The sequence below is a fragment of the Myotis nattereri genome, assembly GCF_964212035.1.
Source record: "Myotis nattereri genome assembly, chromosome: 16".
NCBI lineage: Eukaryota > Metazoa > Chordata > Mammalia > Chiroptera > Vespertilionidae > Myotis > Myotis nattereri.
Window position 1 is genome coordinate 56,161,283 of NC_138091.1, and position 18,513 is coordinate 56,179,795.

The 18,513-nt window shown below is 64.8% G+C and overlaps 2 protein-coding genes across 3 annotated transcripts; both read right to left on the reverse strand.

Annotated features, from left to right (window-relative positions):
* Positions 1–39: 39 nt before the first annotated feature.
* P4HB (prolyl 4-hydroxylase subunit beta) lies at positions 40–8,862 on the reverse strand. Its single transcript, XM_081110402.1, has 11 exons — positions 8,619–8,862; positions 7,363–7,569; positions 6,056–6,189; positions 5,782–5,919; positions 2,829–2,933; positions 2,552–2,677; positions 2,258–2,458; positions 1,924–2,044; positions 1,640–1,821; positions 1,444–1,530; positions 40–862 (listed from the first exon to the last, which is right to left on the reverse strand). The coding sequence occupies exons 1-11, from the start codon at positions 8,770–8,772 to the stop codon at positions 782–784; spliced, it is 1,536 nt and encodes a 511-aa protein (XP_080966528.1). The 5' UTR covers positions 8,773–8,862; the 3' UTR covers positions 40–781.
* Positions 8,863–12,878: 4,016 nt separating this feature from the next.
* Positions 12,879–17,205, reverse strand: ARHGDIA (Rho GDP dissociation inhibitor alpha). Of its 2 annotated transcripts, none has more exons than XM_081110449.1 (5): positions 17,115–17,205; positions 15,605–15,905; positions 15,292–15,368; positions 15,148–15,211; positions 12,879–15,004 (listed from the first exon to the last, which is right to left on the reverse strand). In XM_081110449.1, exons 2-5 carry the CDS (start codon positions 15,876–15,878, stop codon positions 14,805–14,807), a joined length of 615 nt encoding a protein of 204 aa, XP_080966575.1. In that variant the 5' UTR covers positions 15,879–15,905; positions 17,115–17,205; the 3' UTR covers positions 12,879–14,804. The 2 variants fall into 2 exon arrangements, with proteins under 2 accessions (XP_080966575.1, XP_080966576.1); XM_081110450.1 differs by lacking the exon at positions 17,115–17,205 and adding an exon at positions 16,577–16,952.
* Positions 17,206–18,513: the final 1,308 nt, after the last annotated feature.

Sequence of the window (18,513 nt, forward strand, 5' to 3'; positions counted from 1 at the left end):
CCATCCCGTGGCCTGGAGGTCGCGAGCAGAGGCAGGCAGTAAAATTTCAACTTTATTTGGCCAATGTGTTCAATGTTGTGGTAGAAACGCCTGAAGAACGGGACAGCTGATGGGCTGCAGCTTCCGTGCTGTCCCCATGGGAACGGAAGCCAGGCTGTGGGTGGTGCGGGCCAGGCCACGCTGTCAGACCAGCTGGGTGCTGCTCTAGGGTGGGGTGGGGGGGGGGGGGGTCTGTGCTGGCCCAGGGTGCCCACCGCCCTCTGTCCTGGGGAGCCCCTGTGGAGACCTGACGTCTCGTTGACCAGGCAGTGTGGGAACCTCGAGTCCTGGCAACACTGCCAGGTGAGTGACCGTCAGCCTGGCCTGCTGCCCCCACAGGGGACACCTGTCTCCAGGGCGGCCCGGCCAGGGTGCGACCGAACCCGATGTCCCAAAATGCCTAAAAATCTCACAGACAACGATGCTAGTGATCGCATAGCAACCTAACAGGCAGCTGACATCGCCAGCGTGAGATTCCAAAACATTTTAGCGAGCGCTCAGGTCAAAACCGTGTACGAAAAAGGACGTCACAGATTAAAAAGGCCCCGCAGGGGGCTGGCCTGGAGAAAAGCCCTTTCCCAGACGACGGGCTTCAATGTACACGAGTGTCAGCGTGAAGTGTGGCTTCAGAAGTTCCCTGCATTTCCGATGGGTGCTCGGTCCTCCCGGGAGGGTGTGCAGCCTGGAGGCTGGCTGCTGGGGAGCAGCCTGAGGGGCGTCGGGGTGCCGGGCTGCTCCCACCTCACAGCTCGTCCTTCACAGCTTTCTGGTCATCGTCTTCCTCCAGGTCCGGCTCCTCTGCCTCCTCCAGATCTTCCAGATCCTGGGTGAGGATGGAGGAATGCCTGGGAGGTCAAGGTTCAAGCAAGGCCGGCCACCTGCCCTCTGGGGAGCTGGGTCCCAGCCCCCGACGACCCAGCATGGCCGCTGGGCGCAGTGCCCACCCTCCAGCCTCAGGGTTTGCGGGGCAGTGAGCCCACGACCGCAGCAGCACGAGCTGCTGGCTCGCCTGCCCCTTTCCCTGGCCTGACCACACCCCCTCGCCCTGCCAGTCAGCAGCCTCCAGTCCGCCACACCCTCTTGGCCTGGGACCAACCCTGGCGTCCCCTCTGCACGCTGAGCACGGCTGACAGGGCCCTCGGCCAACGGCCGGGGAAGCCCTTTGGAGTCCCCATCAGCAGGGACCATGCGGGACAAGCGGGCAGACTTCCTAAGCAAGCCCGGCATCAGCGCGTCCACACTGCTGCCCGGCCAGTGCTGGCCGCGAGGGAAGCCCGTGGGAGGCGGGGCTTGCCCGCAGCCGGCCCGGCTCGGCCTCACACACACGCCTCCAGCACCAACCAGGAAGCACATGTCCAGCAGACCACAGGCCGAGGCCCCAGAGCCCTGCGGGCAACCACTTACGTCGTCGTCCCCTGCCCCGTCCTGGCCGCCGCTCTCCAAGAACTTCTTAAAACCGTCCAGCGTCCGCTCCCCGTTGTAATCAATGACCTGTAATGGGGGTGAGGGTGCGGGGTGAGCAGCAGACCCGGGTGGGCGGCGGCGTCCCCCCAGAGGCCGAGCTTTCCCAGGGGCCCTGCCGCCCGCCTGCCCAGCGTACCGTCCGGTCCGCACTGGCGGGGAAGAACTTGAGGGTCGGGAAGCTGTGCACTTTGACCGCCTCCACCTCGTTGGCCGTCGAGTCCATCTTGGCGATGACGATGTTCTCATGGTCCTTGTACATCTCCCCCAGCTTGTCCCAGATGGGAGCCAGCTGCTTGCAGTGCCCACACCACGGGGCGTCTGGAAGCAAGCAGCGCTGAGTCCCGCCGGGCCGGAGCCATGCCCTCCCTGCCCCCCACCCCCGGCTCCAGGGAACCCGCAAGCCCAGGAGGCTTCACTCACAGAACTCCACAAACACGTTCTTTTTCTCGTCGAAAGCCACCTCCTCGAAGTTCTTCCCCACCAGCACCTTCACCGGCTGCTTGTCCCAGTCCTCGGGCAGCTCCTGGCTCATCAGGTGAGGCTGGAGGGCGAGCGGGCAGGTCAGGGTCTCCGCGCCCAAGGCCCCCACCCGACCCCAGCGGGCCACGCCAGGAGGGCTGCTCCCCACAAGGGGGACAAGAACGGCCATTCTCACATCATCCGGGGGCCTGCCCTCAGGACCCCAGGCTCACGGTTCAGACCCGGGAAGACACAGCCGCACCAGAAGCGCGAGGACGCCAGCCGCACAGCCCACCTTGATCTTGCCCTCCAGGAAGCGGTGGCAGAAATCGGTGATCTTCTCCGCCGTCAGCTCGTCCGACTCGGGCTTGTACTTGGTCATCTCCTCCTCCAGCGTGATGAGGCGCACGGCCGGGCACTCCTCCTTCTTGAGGCCGAAGAACTCGAGGATGCGCTGGTTGTCGCTGTGGTCGCTGTCGATGAATATAAACAGGATCTTGGGGGAGAAAAGGCACGGTGAGCGAGGCAGGGACGCGGTGCGGCTTCCCCTCCCCGGGGCCGACCCCCGCCAGGCGGGCTGCGGGCGCACCTTGCCCTTGAAGCCCTGGGCGGCTTTCTTGAAGTTGCTCAGTTTGCCCTCGTAGTCGGCCACGCTCTTGGGCAGGAACAGCAGGATGTGTGTCTTGATCTCGCCCCCAAAGATCTTCGGGGCCGTCTGTCACAAACACAGTTACTGGGCCTCAGCCCCGAGCTCAGCGATGGCGCAGGGCAGCCTCCATGGCCCTGACGCCTGGGCGGCAGCGGGGGACTCCTCGTGGGGTCCCGGGGCACCCCCACCCGCGCAGCCGCCCCGGTGGGAGCCGCACCTGCTCGGTGAACTCGATGACCAGGGGCAGCTGGTTGTGCTTGATGAAGTCCAGCAGCTTCTCCTTGGTGACCTCCCCCTCGAAGTCGTTCCGGCCTTCGTCGAACTGCGGACAGAGGAGGCCTGAGCACCAAGGGCTCCACGCGCACCGCATCCCGGCCGGCAGGGACCAGCTGCCCAGACCCGCGTGGGCTCCCAGGAAGCCAGCACAGCCTGGAGCCTTGCTCATCCCAAGTTAAGGCAGCCGCTCAGCCTGCGGCCATAACCGAGGGCGACTTCCCCGTCACAGTCAGGTGTCAGCAGCTGTCAGGTGCCTGCTGTTTGGCAGGACCTATGACACCGCAGCCCCTGAAGGCAAACCAGCCCCGCTCAGGCAGGTGTGAAAGGGACCGCAAACCTAAGACATCGCTCTCTCCACTAAAATGCTGCGAAAATTAACGTTCAGGCAAGTCCCGGCGCCCCCTGACCTGGTGCCCTGTGCCCGCGTCCGGCTAGCAGCTGTGTGTGGGGGGGGCCATCACCGTCCTGAGCCTCAAGGGACTTGGGGGGAGCTCCAGGCCTCCCCGCTGCTCCTGTCCCTCTTCCTCCAAGTGCCTCAGAAAAGCAGACGGCACTCCCACCCGCCAAGGCCCAGCCCTGCTCCCCCTCCCCCAAAACTGCACGTGGAGGACAAAAGGGGCAGGAAGTAAACGACGCAGGAAACCATGGCCAGGACTCTGCACAGAGGAGCAGCTCGGGCCCATCAGGCACACAGCAGGCCAGTCCTTGCCCCGGGCAGTGCGAGGCCCAATTAGAGGCAAACAGGCCCCCCTCCTGGCCGCTCTGGGCAGCGAGCATTGTCTGCCCAATCCCATGCTGGGCGGCCACAGCCAGGGGCCACCTGGCACAATCTTGAGCCGCAATCTTTCTGATAATGTGGCCACATTACACTCCGTTCACCATCTACTTCAGTAACAGCCCTCGTTTGGTTGGGGCCAGCTGCAGGAGGCTGCACCCCAAAAAGGCCAGACACCACAGGTGGTGGAGAGGTGGCCCTACCAACTCCAATGCCCCAGCTTCCACAAATAAAAGGACGGACAGAGCAAACGTCAGGAAGAACAAAGGCTCAGGACGCTCAGCTCAGACCCTCGGTCCGCGCTGTGACAGTGACCCGCCCGGACGCACGCCGAGTGTCACTGGTGCCACTGCGTCCCCGTCATCCCGGCCAGTCCTGCTGGGGAAGCAGCTGGCTCAGCCCGGTGGTCCTGGGGGGACAGGAGGACCTGGGGTGAGCTAAAGGCCAAGACAGCGGGGCCGAGGGGCTGGGAGAGACCTGTGGGGCTCGGGCTTCACCTGGCTGCAGCCGAGACCCCCCTGACCCATCAACCAGGCTGCCGGACACAGAATTGCCCACACCCAGGACCCGGTGTGAGAATGACGCCGAGGTCAAGAGGGATGGCAAAGAGCCCTCGCTGGTGCGGCGCAGTGGGTAGAGCACCAGCCTGCGGACCAATGTGTCCTGGGTTCGATTCTGGTCAAGTGCCCGTACCTCAGTTGCAGGCTCCTCCCCAGCCCGGGCCCTGGTCAGGTCAGGGCTCGTGCAAGAGGCAACCAATCGATGTGCTTCTCTCACATCGATGTTTCTCTGTCTTTCCCGCTCTCTTCCACTCTCTCTAAAATCAATGGGAAAGTACCCTTGAGTGAAAATTTTTAAAAATTAAAAAAAAAAAAGGGATGGAAAAGTATGACTGGGGCTGGTCTCCAAGTCTCACAGCAAATCTCAACCTAAACCAGTGATGGCGAACCTATGACACGCGTGACAGAGGTGACACGTGAACTCATTTTTTTGGGTTGATTTTTCTTTGTTAAATGGCATTTAAATATATAAAATATTTATCAAAAATATAAGTCTTTGTTTTACTGTGGTTGCAAATATCAAAAAATGTCTATATGTGACACGGCCCCAGAGTTCAGTTAGGGTTTTTCACAATGCTCACACGCCGAGCTCAGAGGTTCGCCATCGCTGGCCTAAACTCTAGGCTCTCGAGTTAACACCCACTCAGCCTCACCCAACCCTGAGTTTTCCTAATCAGATGCTAATCACATCCTGGCAGGTTTGCGATGATAACAGCCAATCTACTCCCTTCAGGAGACACTGTGGGTCCCCAGGAAAGACAGAGCTGTAAGGACCCGAGTTCTGCCCAGGATGGGGCCACAGAAACACCCAAAGCCTTGCCCCGCGTCTTCTCTGACAAACTGGACAGCAGTCCTGCCTCTGCCCTGAAGACGCGAACTGCTCTCCGGCTCATCACAGCCTCCCGCCTCATGTGCTCTCCGTCCCCCAATCCAGGCCCAGTCCCGTTCCAGCAGCAGGGGTGCTCGGCCGCCCCACCCCCCCCATCCATGGCTGAGATGAAAGGCAAAGACCGCCTTGCCACGTGGGTCACATGCAGACACGGATCCCGCTGTGTCCCAGCAGCGGTGGGCAGTGGCCATGACACCAGCAGCCCCTTTACCAACCGGAGGGACAGCAGGACGAGGGCCACGGGAGCCGTGGGAACAGGCTATGCCCACAGGTTGGGAACACGCTCCCCAAAAGCTAATACCAGGAGTCCCTGTCTAAGGAAGAGGTTTTAGAAGCGGAAACAACGTTGCACCAGGGAAAGTGCAATCAACTCAGCTACTCCGGGATGGTTACAGCCCAGCCTGTTACTACGTCTCCCCACAGGAACACAGCTCACACCGCACGCAGCTCCGCCCCCTAAGGCAGCAGGGCTGTCACAGAGGCCCAACATCACATCGGGCTGAAGGCCAGGCCAGTGGCGCTTAGGGCCTGACGTTGCAAAACGGGCCTGATAACAGCCAGGCTGGCACCCGGCAGGCCAGCGGCTCCGGGCTAGGTTCTCGGGAGCAGCAACTGAGGCACCCCCCAGCGCAGCACCTCACCACCAGGCAGAGCTGCGCAGGCCACTCACCTTCTTAAAGAGGACGACCCCGTCCTTGTCCAGCTTGTACTTGGAAAACACATCACTGTTGGACGTGATCCCGAAGGGAATGTCGTCGACGGCCTCTGCTGCCAGCAGGAACTGCTTGGCAAAGTCCGACTCCACGTCCTGGAGACAAGAACCAGAGGTGGCCCCATGCCCCACACCACGGACGCCCGTCTGGGTCAGCAGCGGGACAGGCCGCAGTGCCCAGGCCCCGGGGCCCCCTCCAGCGACAGGGGCTGAGGTGAACCCCAATCTCCACCTTGAAGAAGCCGATGACGGCCACCTCGCTGGACTCCACCAGGGCCTCCGCGGCAGCTCCGTCGGGCAACGTGGTGGCCGCAGGGCCCGTGCGCTTCTTCAGCCAGTTCACGATGTCGTCGGCTTCTCTGCCAGCTGCACCAATAACACACACACACATGCAGGGTTCCCGAGGCGGGGCCGCCGCCAGCCGCGCTCTCCGCCAGAGCCCGAGCGAGACAGCCTCTCGCCCAGAAAGGCCTCGCGCCGCACACCTGGGCTCCAGGGCGGCCGGGTCACGCTCCACGGGCAGTGGCTGCCTCCCTTTGCGTTTTCTAAGTGTTAACTGACGTTTGCATTCATTAGACACACACTTTCCCCTCCGCGGCCTCACGCTAGGCTTTGTCTTAATTAGAGACGTACTAGGATTTTTCTTAAAGTCACACGATGCCCGTTTTCCCTGTAAAAACGGGCTGAACCCCACCCTGGCTCCCTGACCCAGGCCGGTCAGGCGTCCTTGCCCCTCACAGCCCCTGGACCAGCAGGATGGCTGTCACTTGGGGGGCACAGAGCAGAGAATGAAAAGGAAGACGCCTGGTCCTAAGTCCTCTCACAGGCTCTGGCCACCTGGCCCAACGTGGACTCTCACATTTAAAGGATTCTGCCCGGGGCGGGTGGAGGTCAATGAGGAAAATACGGGACGTAGGGAACACTTTCAACAATATGGATAAATTTTAAAAAAAGTTCTGCCTGCCAGTGGCAACAAAGCCCAGTCCCAATCACAGGAGGGAAGGGAGCAGCCTCACTCACAAACCCCAGGGTTAGGAGGGAGCAGGGTAGCTGGACCAGGCACTTCCTGCTCCAGAAGTGAACAGGGAACTAAGCAAGCAGCAGCCCGGCCAGCAGCCCGGAGCTGCGAGTGTCGGAATTCACAGATGGGCTGGGCTGCTGGCTGGGCTGCGCTGAGCCACGGAACCGGTTCTCTAGGCGAGAGCCTCCCCTCCTCACAGGCCCAGCCCGTCCGTGCAGCCCGAGCCAGCAAGCAGCGGCTGAGGCGGACGGACCTGGGCGTGGATTCGCGTGCTGCCCTGACAGCCGTGCCTCGGCGCTCAGCACAGGCACAGTGGACGCCAACGCTGCCCTGCCTGGTCCAGCTCCCTCTTCCCTGCCGTCCAGCCCCCAGGACGCCCGTCCCCTTGGGAGGTTCTTCCAGGACGAGAGTTCCTGAACTAGAACCGGACCGAGAGCTCGGTCCAAGGCCAGGCTCCCCCCGGGTTTCTGAACATGCCCCCCTCCCGCCTCAGCGATCTCCCAGGGCGGCCGGCCCACCTGTGTACTCTCTGGGCGCAGCCGTGTCTCCATTCTTGAAGAACTTGATGGTGGGGTAGCCGCGGACACCGTACTGCTGGGCCAGGTCTGACTCCTCCGTGGCGTCGACCTTTGCCAGTCTGATCTCAGAGCCTTCAGCCTTCAGCTTCCCGGCCGCTTTGGCATACTCGGGGGCCAGAGCCTTGCAGTGGCCACACCAGGGGGCATCTGGAAGGAAAGCCAGAGGCTGAAAAGCAGGGACCCGGCTCCCAGACTCCCTCCTCCTGGGCACTCCCCTCCCTGCATATCTTATCAGCTCCCCACGATAACCCTCTGAACGTACAAGGCTGGGCTGATAGCGTGGTCCTCTTGGGCAATATGGGGACAGAGGCCACAAGTGACAAACCACCGCCCCCCCACTCTGCTTTGTCACCGTGGGGCACGGGAAGACCAACTGTTTCAACGACCAGTGACTTCCTACCACCTGCAGGTGGGCAACGGGGCGGCCTGCCCTGGAGCTTCCCTCTGGGAAGGCGGAGAAGCGCAGAAGCCAGGGCCGCCCGCCTCAGGACCTAGTCACACGTAGGTGATGTGACACACATCTGGCACACATCTGGCCTCAGATCCACACCCGGGTCTGTATGCAGCCGTGGGAACCAGCTGTGCCTGCGCCCAGGTTAGCAGCTGTGCGGGGCCTAAGGTCTCCAGCCCAGACAGTCGGGGCGTGAACACGTCTAAACACCAGGTTTGGGTCCGGTGAGAGCTGTCACCCGCTGGAGGGGGTGTGGGCAGGGCCGGGGCTGGAATCCCTGGGCATTTTCTAGAATTCTGGGGAGCAGCTATGTGTGTGTGTGGGGGGGGGCTGGACCCTGGTGAGTTGCTTTGTATTTGGGGCACCTCCCACGGCCCACCCTGTTTTTCTTAAAATAAGAGAGGGATCCTGCCATGGAGATAGGTGTCAGATACGCAGGCAGTCCTGGCTCTCAGCCCGCGTCCAGCCGGGGCAGGAGCGAGTCCCCAGGGCACCGGCGCACAGGGACGTGGGCCGCGGGTCCGGGGCCGCTTCAGTCCAGGCTGAGCCTCCCGAGGGGCTGGGAGTCGGCGTCCACAACGCTAATAGCCCCGAGGACCCAACCCGTGGCGAGGCGGAGGGAGGCAGGCAGGGAGGGAGGTTGGGGACGGGTGCCCGGCGCTCTCTCCGCCTCCCCCCGCTGCGAGCCACCAGCTCCCGGCCCCCGGCCCCACCCCGCGGAGCGGCAGGCCCGGGAGGCACTCACAGAACTCCACCAGCAGGTACTTGTGGGCCGCCAGCGCCTCCTCGAAGTTGCCCTTGTTGAGCACCAAGACGTGGTCCTCCTCCTCGGGCGCAGCGCCCGCGCGGGCCAGCACGGCCAGGGCCAGGGCCAGGCGGAGCAGAGCGCGGCGCAGCATGTCGGCAGCAGGGACAGTGCTTCGGTTGGCGCCGCCGGACAGCGAGGCCACGAGAGCGCGCGCCGCCCGCCTCGTCCTTATAAACCCGGTCGCCGCGCGCGTGCCCGCCCGCGCCCACCCCCCTATTGGCCGATGGACTCCGGGGCCCGCCCCCGCCGCGCTCGGATTGGACGCCGACACCACCTCCGGCCCCGGATTCGGAAGAGCCCCAGAGGGCTCCTTCGCCGTCGCCCGGGATTGGCCGAGGAGCTCGCGCTCGCACTCTGCCCCGGCCTCTCATTGGTTCCCGGAGGAGAACTTTCTCCCCCTCGACTCGTGACTGGTGGCTTTCCCCACCACTTTCCCCGGTTCTGGAAAGGCTGCCACCTGCGGAGGCCCGGGATCTACGGCTTCTGATTGGCCAGGAGATGCGCGCACCCTGCGCGATCCTCCGTCGAACGTGGCAGTGGGTGGAGTCCCCCGCCCGCCGAGGGGCGGAGCTGCGCCGGGGCCTCCGAAATCCCTCGTGTTGCTTTCTTACTGGATCGCGTGTCCGTAACTGGCCCCGCCCCGCGGCTCGACGGGCCGGAAGCTGGATGACGCAACTTCCGGCGCGCGTGCGCCCCGTGCGGCACCTGCTCGGGGAGTCTGGGGTCGGCGGCGAGTGGCACGGGGTGGGCTGCCGGATCTGGTCCCGGGAGCCGAGCGCCTCAGGCACCAGCGCGGAACCTGCGCGGAGCTGGCGGAGGAAGGGGAGGCCGGGCGGGTGCACCTAAAGGTGCAGAAACGAGGGAACGGGCGCAGGGCCCCGCGCAGATGGTGCGCCAGCGCTGGAGCCGGCCGCGGGTGCCAGCCCCCCCCCGGAGCTTCCCCACGCATCTCGGACGCTGCGGAGCAGCCGCAAAACCCGGCCCCACGCAGCTCCCCTCAGACCCGCGGTTCCAACAGGTGGGCGCCGCTGCCCCGAGCTGCCCGCCTGCGACGGCCCGAGTGTAGCGCACACCAGACCCGAGACTGATGCGGGAACGGGTGCGCGCTATCCCCTTCGTACTGTTGCTACTGACGTGCTGGGTGTTTTGGGCCGAACACAAACGTTTAAGTTGACTTTTATTGGCGCCGAACGTGGCTCCTAAGAAACCCAAAGTAGCCCAAGGCTGGGTGTAGCGGGGTGGTCCGCCTCACGCCGGCCGCCCCACCCCCCACCCTCACCCCCTTCTCCCGGAAACGTTCCCCTTTATTTGTAGTCACTTCCTTGTTTGTGAACCGCCGCCACCACTGGGTTTTAAGACTCATCATCAATTTAATAAGTTGGCAAGGAAAGGGGAAACACTCCCACACTCAATGGACACGTCGACTACCCTCCTGATCTCAGAAATGGGGAAGCCAAAGGAGACTCGTGCTTCTCGCGAGTTTGCAGTTGTTAATGCGCCCCCCCCCCCATGTTTTCTCATCGAGTGGGACTCCCTCCCCTAGAGGGAGAGCAGTTCCTGAAGGTCAGGGCCGGTCCTCTCCGCACCTCCCCCGCTTCCCGGGGAGCAAGGGTCAGGCGAGGTGGCTGTGCGGCTGGGATCCCGTCTGCTTCTCGGGGTGACTTCCAGGAGCTGGAACTTCCTGCAGGGAGCACGTGCCTCCCCGGCGCCGTCCCCACCCCAGGCCAGTGCTCTCTGCTCTCCGGCCCAGGTGGGACCGCGCCCTAACTCCCAGGGGTCCTGTGATGGCTGTGACCCTGTTTTACAGACCGCGTTTGGGGGCCTGAGGCGAGGGACCTTTGTACCACATGTAGACTCGAGCCCAGTATTAAAGCATCTAAATACTTGGCACGTTGGAGCTTAGATGCTTAAATACCGGGGCTTGAGTCCTTTCAGCTGATGGGGACGGAGTGGAGGCATTTGCGACACCACCTTCTGTGATGGTGTGAGGTAGTGTAGCCCAGGGCATCCAGCGAAGCATTTCCAGAGGAGACATTGGGACCAACAGGGAGCAGACCAGAGGAGGATCAGGCCACTGGCTACGGTCGAACCCACTCCAGTCGAGTCTGAGCCTCCATGGCTGGAGCTGAGGAGCCCGCCTTGGTGCGGGTGGTGGCAGGGCCACTGCTCTGTAGTCCAGGTGGCCACAGCCGAGTCCCGGTCCTGGGGGAACAGCCTGACTCGGGCTCTGGCGTGGATGGGTCATGGTGGTTTTGTGTTTGCTTGCTTAATATATTTGTACTTATTTCAGAGATGAAGGGAGAGGGAGAAATAGAAACATTATCCTCAGTGGTGAGAGAGAATCAGTGATGGGCTGCCTCCTGCACGCCCCACACTGGGGATCGAGCCCGCACCCCGGCATGTGCCCCGACTGGGAATCGAACCGTGACCTTCTGGTTCATAGGTGGACACTCAACCACTGAGCCACGCTAGCCAGGCTGGGTCAGGGTGTTTTGATGCCTCCTCCTCAAGGCATCTCTACCTATCTCTGATTGCCCACTACTGACAGGTGGGAGCAGCGAAGTGGGGTTTTCAGAGAGTCGGGAGAGGCCTGTGGTCCCCTGTCTCCGGCCGGTCAGGAGCTGGGTGAAGGGCTGTGAGGCTACCCCCAGCCCCCACACAGCCAGGTTCACTGAACGCCTCTGTCGCCTCGCCCTAGGGGAGGGCTGGTGTCCCCCTTGTGCCCTGGCCTGGAGCTGGCGGTGCCCTTGGAAGTCAAGGCCGCCTGCCCTGTGGCTGTGGCATCTCTCGACCGGCACAGCTGCTCAGAGCATCCTCCAGAGGAAGTGCCCCTCAAATATGGTTGGACTCTTGAGTGGTTCAATGTTGTGACAAAGGCCACTCTCCACACGTCTTCAGAATAACATCCTCCTGCCCCCCTGCAGCCGGGTTGGGGGTGCTGCGGGGAGAGAGGTGAACAGGTTGGCGGACACTCAGGAGGTGCTCGCCGGGTGCAGAAGGACATCTCCTGGCCGCAGGGTCTCTGCTGAGCAGCAGAGGGGACGCAGGGCTGTGCCACATCTCCTGGCCGCAGGGTCTCTGCTGAGCAGCAGAGTGGCACAGGTGGGAGCGGAGCTGGGAAGCAGGTGCCGTGGTCAGCGTGGCCTGGTGGACTGACGGCCACGACGGCAGAGTGGACAGTGCTGGGCCTGGAGGAGACTCTCGTCACAGTGACTGGTGACTAGGGGTCACACCCAGGGTCCTGCTCCGGTGACTGTGGTCGCTGACCTGTGGGGCAGGAGGGCACCCCCTAGTGGAAGAAGGGTCCACCTGGGTGGGCAAGGAGGCAGAGCTTGGAGGGTGGCTGGGGGATGAGGCGGGCAGGGGAGGGGGGACCAGAGGCTGGCTGGGGCGGTGAGGCCGGGCCAGGAACACCAGGTTGGACAGGGGTTCAGGGTGCACCCAGAAAGATCAAGTTAGACTTGGGACCCGAGAGACACGTCATGCAGGTTCTGTAGGTGCCATCTCGTATGACCCTTTGCCAGGGGAGGAGCCAGAACAAAGTCCTGGCTGCTGGCGGTGTGCCTGTACAACTTGGCACTCGGGGTCCGAGGTCACATGTGCAACCGGGAAAATCCAAGCACGAAAATAGGCCTCTGGGCCCGAGGAAGCCTCGCTAGGCCCGCGCCCACAAGCAGCTGCCGCCTGACGGGCCGCCCCCGGTGTCACCGCCACCCCGCCCGCCTCTCCAGGGCAGCCTCCTGGTTCCCAGGTGCCTGCGTCTGACCTTACAGGGAAAGGCCTAGCTGTACCATCTCCCTGCCTCCCCCCCGCAAGCCTGTCCCCCTGGGCTGGGGGCAGCTGGTGCTGGGAGAGGACATGGAGGGTTGTTGCCCCCATGGAACTGAGAGCCGGGGGGCAGGCTGCTTCCTGGACTGCTCTGGTGCTGTGTCTGAGCCGGGCAATGCGGGCAGCGCCCTTTGGTCACCCAGCACAGGGCCCAGACCCCAGAATCCCACAGGGGTCCTGGTGGGGAGGGGAGGTGTCCAGCCCCCGGGAGCCGTCCTGGCAAGGACCTGTGGTCACTGACCTGTGGGGCAGGAGGGCATTTCCTGGCCACCCCAGCTGGCAGGGTTCCTGCCGATAAGCACTGGGAAGTGGCAGGCGGGAGGGCATGGCCAGGAGACAGCAGCCCTGCCCCTGCCTGGGACACACAACCACTTAAAAAAAGGTTTTTATTGCCTTCAGAGAGGAAGGGAGGGGAAGATGGAAACATCAGTGAGAATCATTGATCAGCTGCCTCCTGCACGCCCCCTACTGGGGATCGAGCCTGCAACCTGGGCCTGTGCCCTGATCTGGAATTGAACCATGACCTCCTGGGTCATAGGTCCATGCTCAACCACTGAGCCGCACCGGCCAGGCCCTAACCACTTTAACAGGCTCAGAGAGGGCAGGTTTCAAAACCCAAGTCAGTCCAGCAAAAGGGGTCTGGCACTGCCCCATCTGGAGCTTAGGTCACCAACCTGCCCTTTCCCACCCCAGGGCTGGGGGGGGGGGGGGGTACAGTTACTGGTGGCCCTGAGGGCTCCCCTGGGACAGTCTGCAGCCGGGGACAGTCTCCACCCTCCCAATCCACCTCTGGGCCCCTGGCCCTGCCTTCCTGTCTACCCTGGCAGCCTGGCCTCAGGCCACCTATGGCCCCTGGGCCCAGCCACCCCCTGGTTCCTGTATTGCCTCTGGGGAGCTGTCTCCCAGGAGTTCCCTTCCTCTTCTCTGGGGTTGGGGCGTTTCCTGAGGCCAGGATGGCGGCCAGGGGCTCAAGGACAGGCCAACTGAACCACAACCTGGCTGCCCCACCCAGAGCCTTGGTGCTTTGGGGAATTTCCGGGTCTGAACAGCCCACAGGGCACCTCTGCCAGAAGGGCGAGGCCGGCTGTCAGCCCTTCAATCAGGGCAGGGCAGTGGCCACACCTGGCTCTTGGGGACCGCAGAGGAATGGGCCCCGCCCCCCTTCCCGCCCAGAGCCAAGCAGCAGACACCAGGTTCCTTAGGGGGAGTTTATTTCCCAGTCGGAATAGAAGCAGGGACAGGCTCCTGTGCGTTCCAGCTGGGCCTGCCCTGGGGGGGAGGGGGTGCGGGGGGGGGGGGGGCACAGGGGACAGCTCCGACTGTGCACGCTTGGTCCCACAGTGGTCCTGGCTGCGTCCGGGAGGCCTGGGGATGATGGCATGGAGCCTGGGGGCAGGGCAGCAGGCCAGCAGGCCCAGAGGACGGCACATACAGAGGCAATAAATACTGACAGGCCAGGCATGCCATCCAGGCGGCGGGCCCCGGTGGGACAAGTAAGGCTCGGCCGCTGGCTTTGTCCGAGGGCTCTATGGGGCCGTGGACTCTGGTCTGCTGCTGCCCACTGGGGCAGAAGGAAGAGGCGTGAGGACACCCGGCCTCTCAGATGGTGCTGGAGGCGACTTCAGTTTTGGCAATTTGGCTTTCTCCAGGCCCCAGAGCTGCCCCTCAGCCCTGGCAGGGAAGGGGGGGGCTGGCCCGGCCCTGGCTGGGGGAGCAGTGGCGTGTCCACGCCTCCCGGCCACGGGGACTGCAGAAGGGGTGGCAGGACTGGGAGACCACATGCTCATGCAGACACAGGGTTAGAGGTTAGTGACGGCCCCACAGCACACGTCCCACATGTTAAGGCATCATGGTTAGACGGTCACAGACAGCAATGGATGGACTGACCAGGGAGGAGCAGGAGCTGGAAGGATGGCCGGCCCCAAGGCCCTGCATCGTGCACCCCACCCACCCTCACCCCGGAGGGGAGACAGACAACCGAAAAGGCCCAGGGGACCTGAGCTCCCCACTCCCTTGGGAAAGCCATGGCCTCTGGTTGGGTGAGGACAGGTGGGGACCCCGGAGGGACCCGAGGGGAGGGGGCCTGAGCTGCGGTCCCCACCCGCAGCACAGGTGGAAGCAGCGGGACACTAGACTATCCAGGAGGCGGGGCGAGGCTGGGCAGGAGGCAGACGGGATGCTGGCAGCCTGGGCAGGGGCCCTGTCAGCACTTTGGTATGGGGTCGGGGTGAGGTGGGGTGGGGTGGGGCGCGCACATCCCTCCGTCGTCCGCCCTGCCCGTCTCCCGGGCCAGGCTCAGTCCTTCCACTCCTTTTTGATGGTGAGGTTCCACTCCCAGGACAGGTGGTCAGTTTTGTCATCGTCTGTGAAGCGGGACTTGATGTTGTAGCTGCCGCGCGCCAGCATGCCCTTGGGCGCCTCCTCCATGGGCGTCAGGAACTCATACTCCTCGGCCCTGGGCCCGTAGCTGCCCACCATGTAGTCAGTCTTGTCAACTGCGGTGCAGGGGAGCATGGTCAGGGCAGAGCGGGCGCAGGCGCACACGGCCTCTCCTCGCTCCCTCCACAGCCCAGACCCCGGGGGCCACCTGTGCTCTGCCCCTCCCCACAGCCTAGCCCTGGCGGCTGCCCTCACTCACTCTTGACGCCTTTCCGGTATGTGTGTTGGATGTACTTCATGCCAGACACGATCTCGCGGTTCACCTGCAGGGAGGGATCCAAGTGGGGCTCAGCCGGGCTCTCCGGCCCCAGCCTGGCCGGTCCCTGCGGAGCCGCCGCCTTACCCGGAAAGAGATCTTTATCCGATATTCCACACCCTCCTTCAGCACAAAGGACTGCTTCTTGAAGCTCTCCAGGTCACCTGTTGGGGAGGACATGGCTCTAGGAGGCTCAGCTAGGGGCAGCTGCTGCCCTCATCCCCGCCCATGCCCATCTGTGACTGCCCCGCCCACTCCCCCAGAGGGACCCAGGCCCCTCAAAGCCAAAGCCTTCAAAGACCACTTGGCCGCACTTCCTGTGTCCCCCACCAGAGGGCGCCAGGTCCCCAGAAAACATGGCAAGGAGGCACCCTCGGCCAGGAGCCGAGGTCCCACCCACCTGTCAGGTCCAGCTCCAAGGGGCCTGGGGCCGTGCTGCACACCAGCGTCAGGCGGGTCACCACGACGTTGGGAACGTTGGGGTCTGCGGACACGGCCACGCGGCCCAGCAGGGCCTCCTTGTACTTGCGCAGGCTCTCGTCGTCCTTGTCCAGCTCCTGGATCTCCTGGATGCTCTTCTGGGCCGGGGGCTTGTAGTTGACCGAGTGCTCGTCCTCCTCGTTCTCGGCCGCAATCTGCGCCAGCTGCTCGGCGGTGGGCTCCTGCTCGGCCATGCTCACCTCTAGCTGGATCTGGGGCACCTGTGGGCGGGGGCACTGCGGCAGCCTGCAGGCACCCACCAGGCACCCACCATGTCCCCCTCCTGCCCCTCCGCAGGCCCCGCAGCCAACAAGGGTGGGCTCTGCAGGCCAGGCCCCAGCTGTGTCGAGGGGAAGGGGCACCTTCTGGAGCAGGAGGGCAGCTGCAGCCAGAGCTTGTCAAAGGGCCCAACACAGGCTCCCGAGGCCCAGAGGGGACACTCAGAGGGGGCCCCACCCCAGGTGGGCCACCCGGGACTAAACGGGACCAGCAGCCATAACTCCAGTTCCACGGCCAGGCCCCGGAGAGTCACCTCAAGTCCTGCTGCTCTTTCTAAGCTGCCCCGGCCCTCACCGCAAGGGACCCCTCCTGCTGGTCTGGGAGCTTCCCGGGACCAGGAGTGCCCCTTGGGCCCGCCCTAGCCCGGAGCAAGGCCGCTAAGCAAGACACAGGCAACAGGGCCAGGTGAGCCCCACAGGTTGGTCTCTAAGGGGCAGAGGAGCCCCAGGTGTCCGCCCCGGCTCTCCCGTGGGCGGGGTTGCGCCCTGGAGCTGGGGCCGCGCTGCAGCAGGAGCAGCGCGTGAGGCTGGGCCCCCCCGCCCTTCCCATCACCCGTGGGCATCGGGAAGCCCGAGCCCCGGGGCCCCGACGGGCGCCAGGGAAGGTAACCGACCTGCCGGCGCTACCAGGGCCCACAAAGGGCTGCCTGGCGCCCCGGGCGAGCGCGCCTGCGGGGGCAGGCGTGATGGGCCCGCGCGCTCCTCCCGGGCTCCCGGCCGCTTCCGCGATCCCTCTACGCGGCTCACGCCCTAAGGCCACCGAGGCGGCCGCCGGCGACAGAATCCTGCGGACGCGCCGCCGCCCGCACTTCCGCAGGCAGGGCCCGCAATCTGGGCCGCGCGGGTGGGGTCGGGAGCTTCCCAGGGGAGGGGCGTCAGGCCGGGTCCCCGCCCGCGCGCACCGGCGGGGCGGGGGCGCCGCGGGGCACGAGCGGCGGCCACAAAAGACGCCAGCGCCAGCCCGGCCGCGGACCCGCGCCCCCCGCCCGCACGTGGAGCCCCCTGCGCCCGGGGACCCGCCCTGCGCCGGGGCGCCGCCCGCTGTCACCACCGCCCCCGCCCCGCGCGGACCCCACGGCGGGCGGGACGGGCCAAGGCGCGGCCCCCGCCCCGCCGCCGCCCCGCCGCCCCGCCACCGCCCCTGGCGCTCACCGGAGGCTCGACCGCGCCGCGCTCGCGCTCCCTCCCGCACGAAATGACGAACGTCCGCGCCCCGCCCGCGCGCGCTCGGCTGGCCACTTCCGGGGTCACGCGACTTCCGCTCGCGCCGGGCGGGTCGGCAGAGGGCGCACGCGCGGGGCCGCAGGGGCTGCCGGGAGCGCTCGGCCGCCATCTTGCGGCGCCTGGCTCGTGAGGGCGCCCGGCGCGGGCGGCAGTGTCTCCCCGAGGGCGGGTGCGGCTGGGGCCTGAGCCCTTTGCCGCGGACATTGCCGGCCGCCGGCGCCCCCACGGCGCAGCCCGCGAACTCGGGGGACGGGGCGGTGTCGCGGCCCTTGGTGTCCCCCGCCCGGATGTCGTGGCCTTCCCGCCCGCGAGGTGCCGCTGGGAAGCCCGGAACCGGCGGGAGGAGCTGACCGTGCAGCCACGTGCCGGGTCCACCGAGCCCCGCGCGGTCCGCGACGGCGGCCTCCCGCCTGTCGGCGTTGACCCCTCGGGAAGTGCACAGTGGACGGCCCCTGAGTTCGCGCCGACCACCCGCCGCGGCCGCCTGCCGGGCCTCCGCGGGGTGCGGCCAGGCTTTCCTCGGGGGCTCAGCGTGTGCCAACGACCGGAAAAGACCCGGCGACGCCCCGAGCGCCCCGACGGAGAAGAGAGCTCAGGGCTCTGCTAGTGAAGCGCGATCTTGGGCAGAATCAGCCGCAGGCTCAGCCTCTGTTGGTGCGGGCGGTCCGCCTGGCCCCGGGGGTGATGATGGCGGCACCGGCGGCCTGACTTGGAATGAACCTTCTTCCCCAAGGGCTTTTGAGGCTTGCCCATAGGATGGACCCTATCTCCTTGCTGTGCACCGGGAAAGTGCAAACCTTTTTAAAAAATATGTTTTTACTGATTTCAGAGAGGAAGAGAGAGAGAAAGAAACATCTATGATGAGGATCATTGATTTGTCGCCTCCTGCACGCCCCCTGCTGGGGATTGAGCCCAAAACGTGGGCATGTGCCCTTGACTGGAATTGAACCCGGGACCCTTCAGTCCACAGGCTGACGCTCTAGCCACTGAGCCAAACCAGCCAGCGTGAATATTGAAAACTTTCAAGTCCTGGCCCTGGCCGTGTCACCTCCCCATGCTGGTCGATCCCTGGTCAGGACATACGCAAGATGCCACCAGTGAATGCAGGAATCAGTGGAACAACAAGTGGATGCTTCTCTGTCTCCTGTTCTGTGGGCCCCCGAACTCTGGGGGGCTCTCGGGAGTGGTGGGCAGATTGGCGTCCCGCAGCCACCTGAAGGCTGGCCGTCAGCGTTCTGCCAGGCCTGTCTGCCCGAGGACGGCCCACAGGCTACCCCTACCTCACACCAGCCACCAGTGGAGTACCCAGGCTACCCACATCTTTGCC

What these genes read in the sequence shown, in the direction of transcription:
- ARHGDIA (XM_081110449.1), bottom strand. Translation starts at nt 15,878, where the DNA reads ATGGCCGAGCAGGAGCCCACCGCCGAGCAGCTGGCGCAGATTGCGGCC. An exon ending in GGATAAAGATCTCTTTCCGG is followed by an intron (nt 15,212 to 15,291) that starts GTAAGGCGGCGG and finishes CCCTCCCTGCAG; the next exon opens with GTGAACCGCGAGATCGTGTC. An exon ending in ATACCGGAAAGGCGTCAAGA is followed by an intron (nt 15,005 to 15,147) that starts GTGAGTGAGGGC and finishes CCTGCACCGCAG; the next exon opens with TTGACAAGACTGACTACATG.
- P4HB (XM_081110402.1), bottom strand. Translation starts at nt 8,772, where the DNA reads ATGCTGCGCCGCGCTCTGCTCCGCCTGGCCCTGGCCCTGGCCGTGCTG. An exon ending in GGGTCGTCCTCTTTAAGAAG is followed by an intron (nt 2,934 to 5,781) that starts GTGAGTGGCCTG and finishes CTCTGTCCGCAG; the next exon opens with TTCGACGAAGGCCGGAACGA. An exon ending in ACGGGGCAGGGGACGACGAC is followed by an intron (nt 863 to 1,443) that starts GTAAGTGGTTGC and finishes ATCCTCACCCAG; the next exon opens with GATCTGGAAGATCTGGAGGA.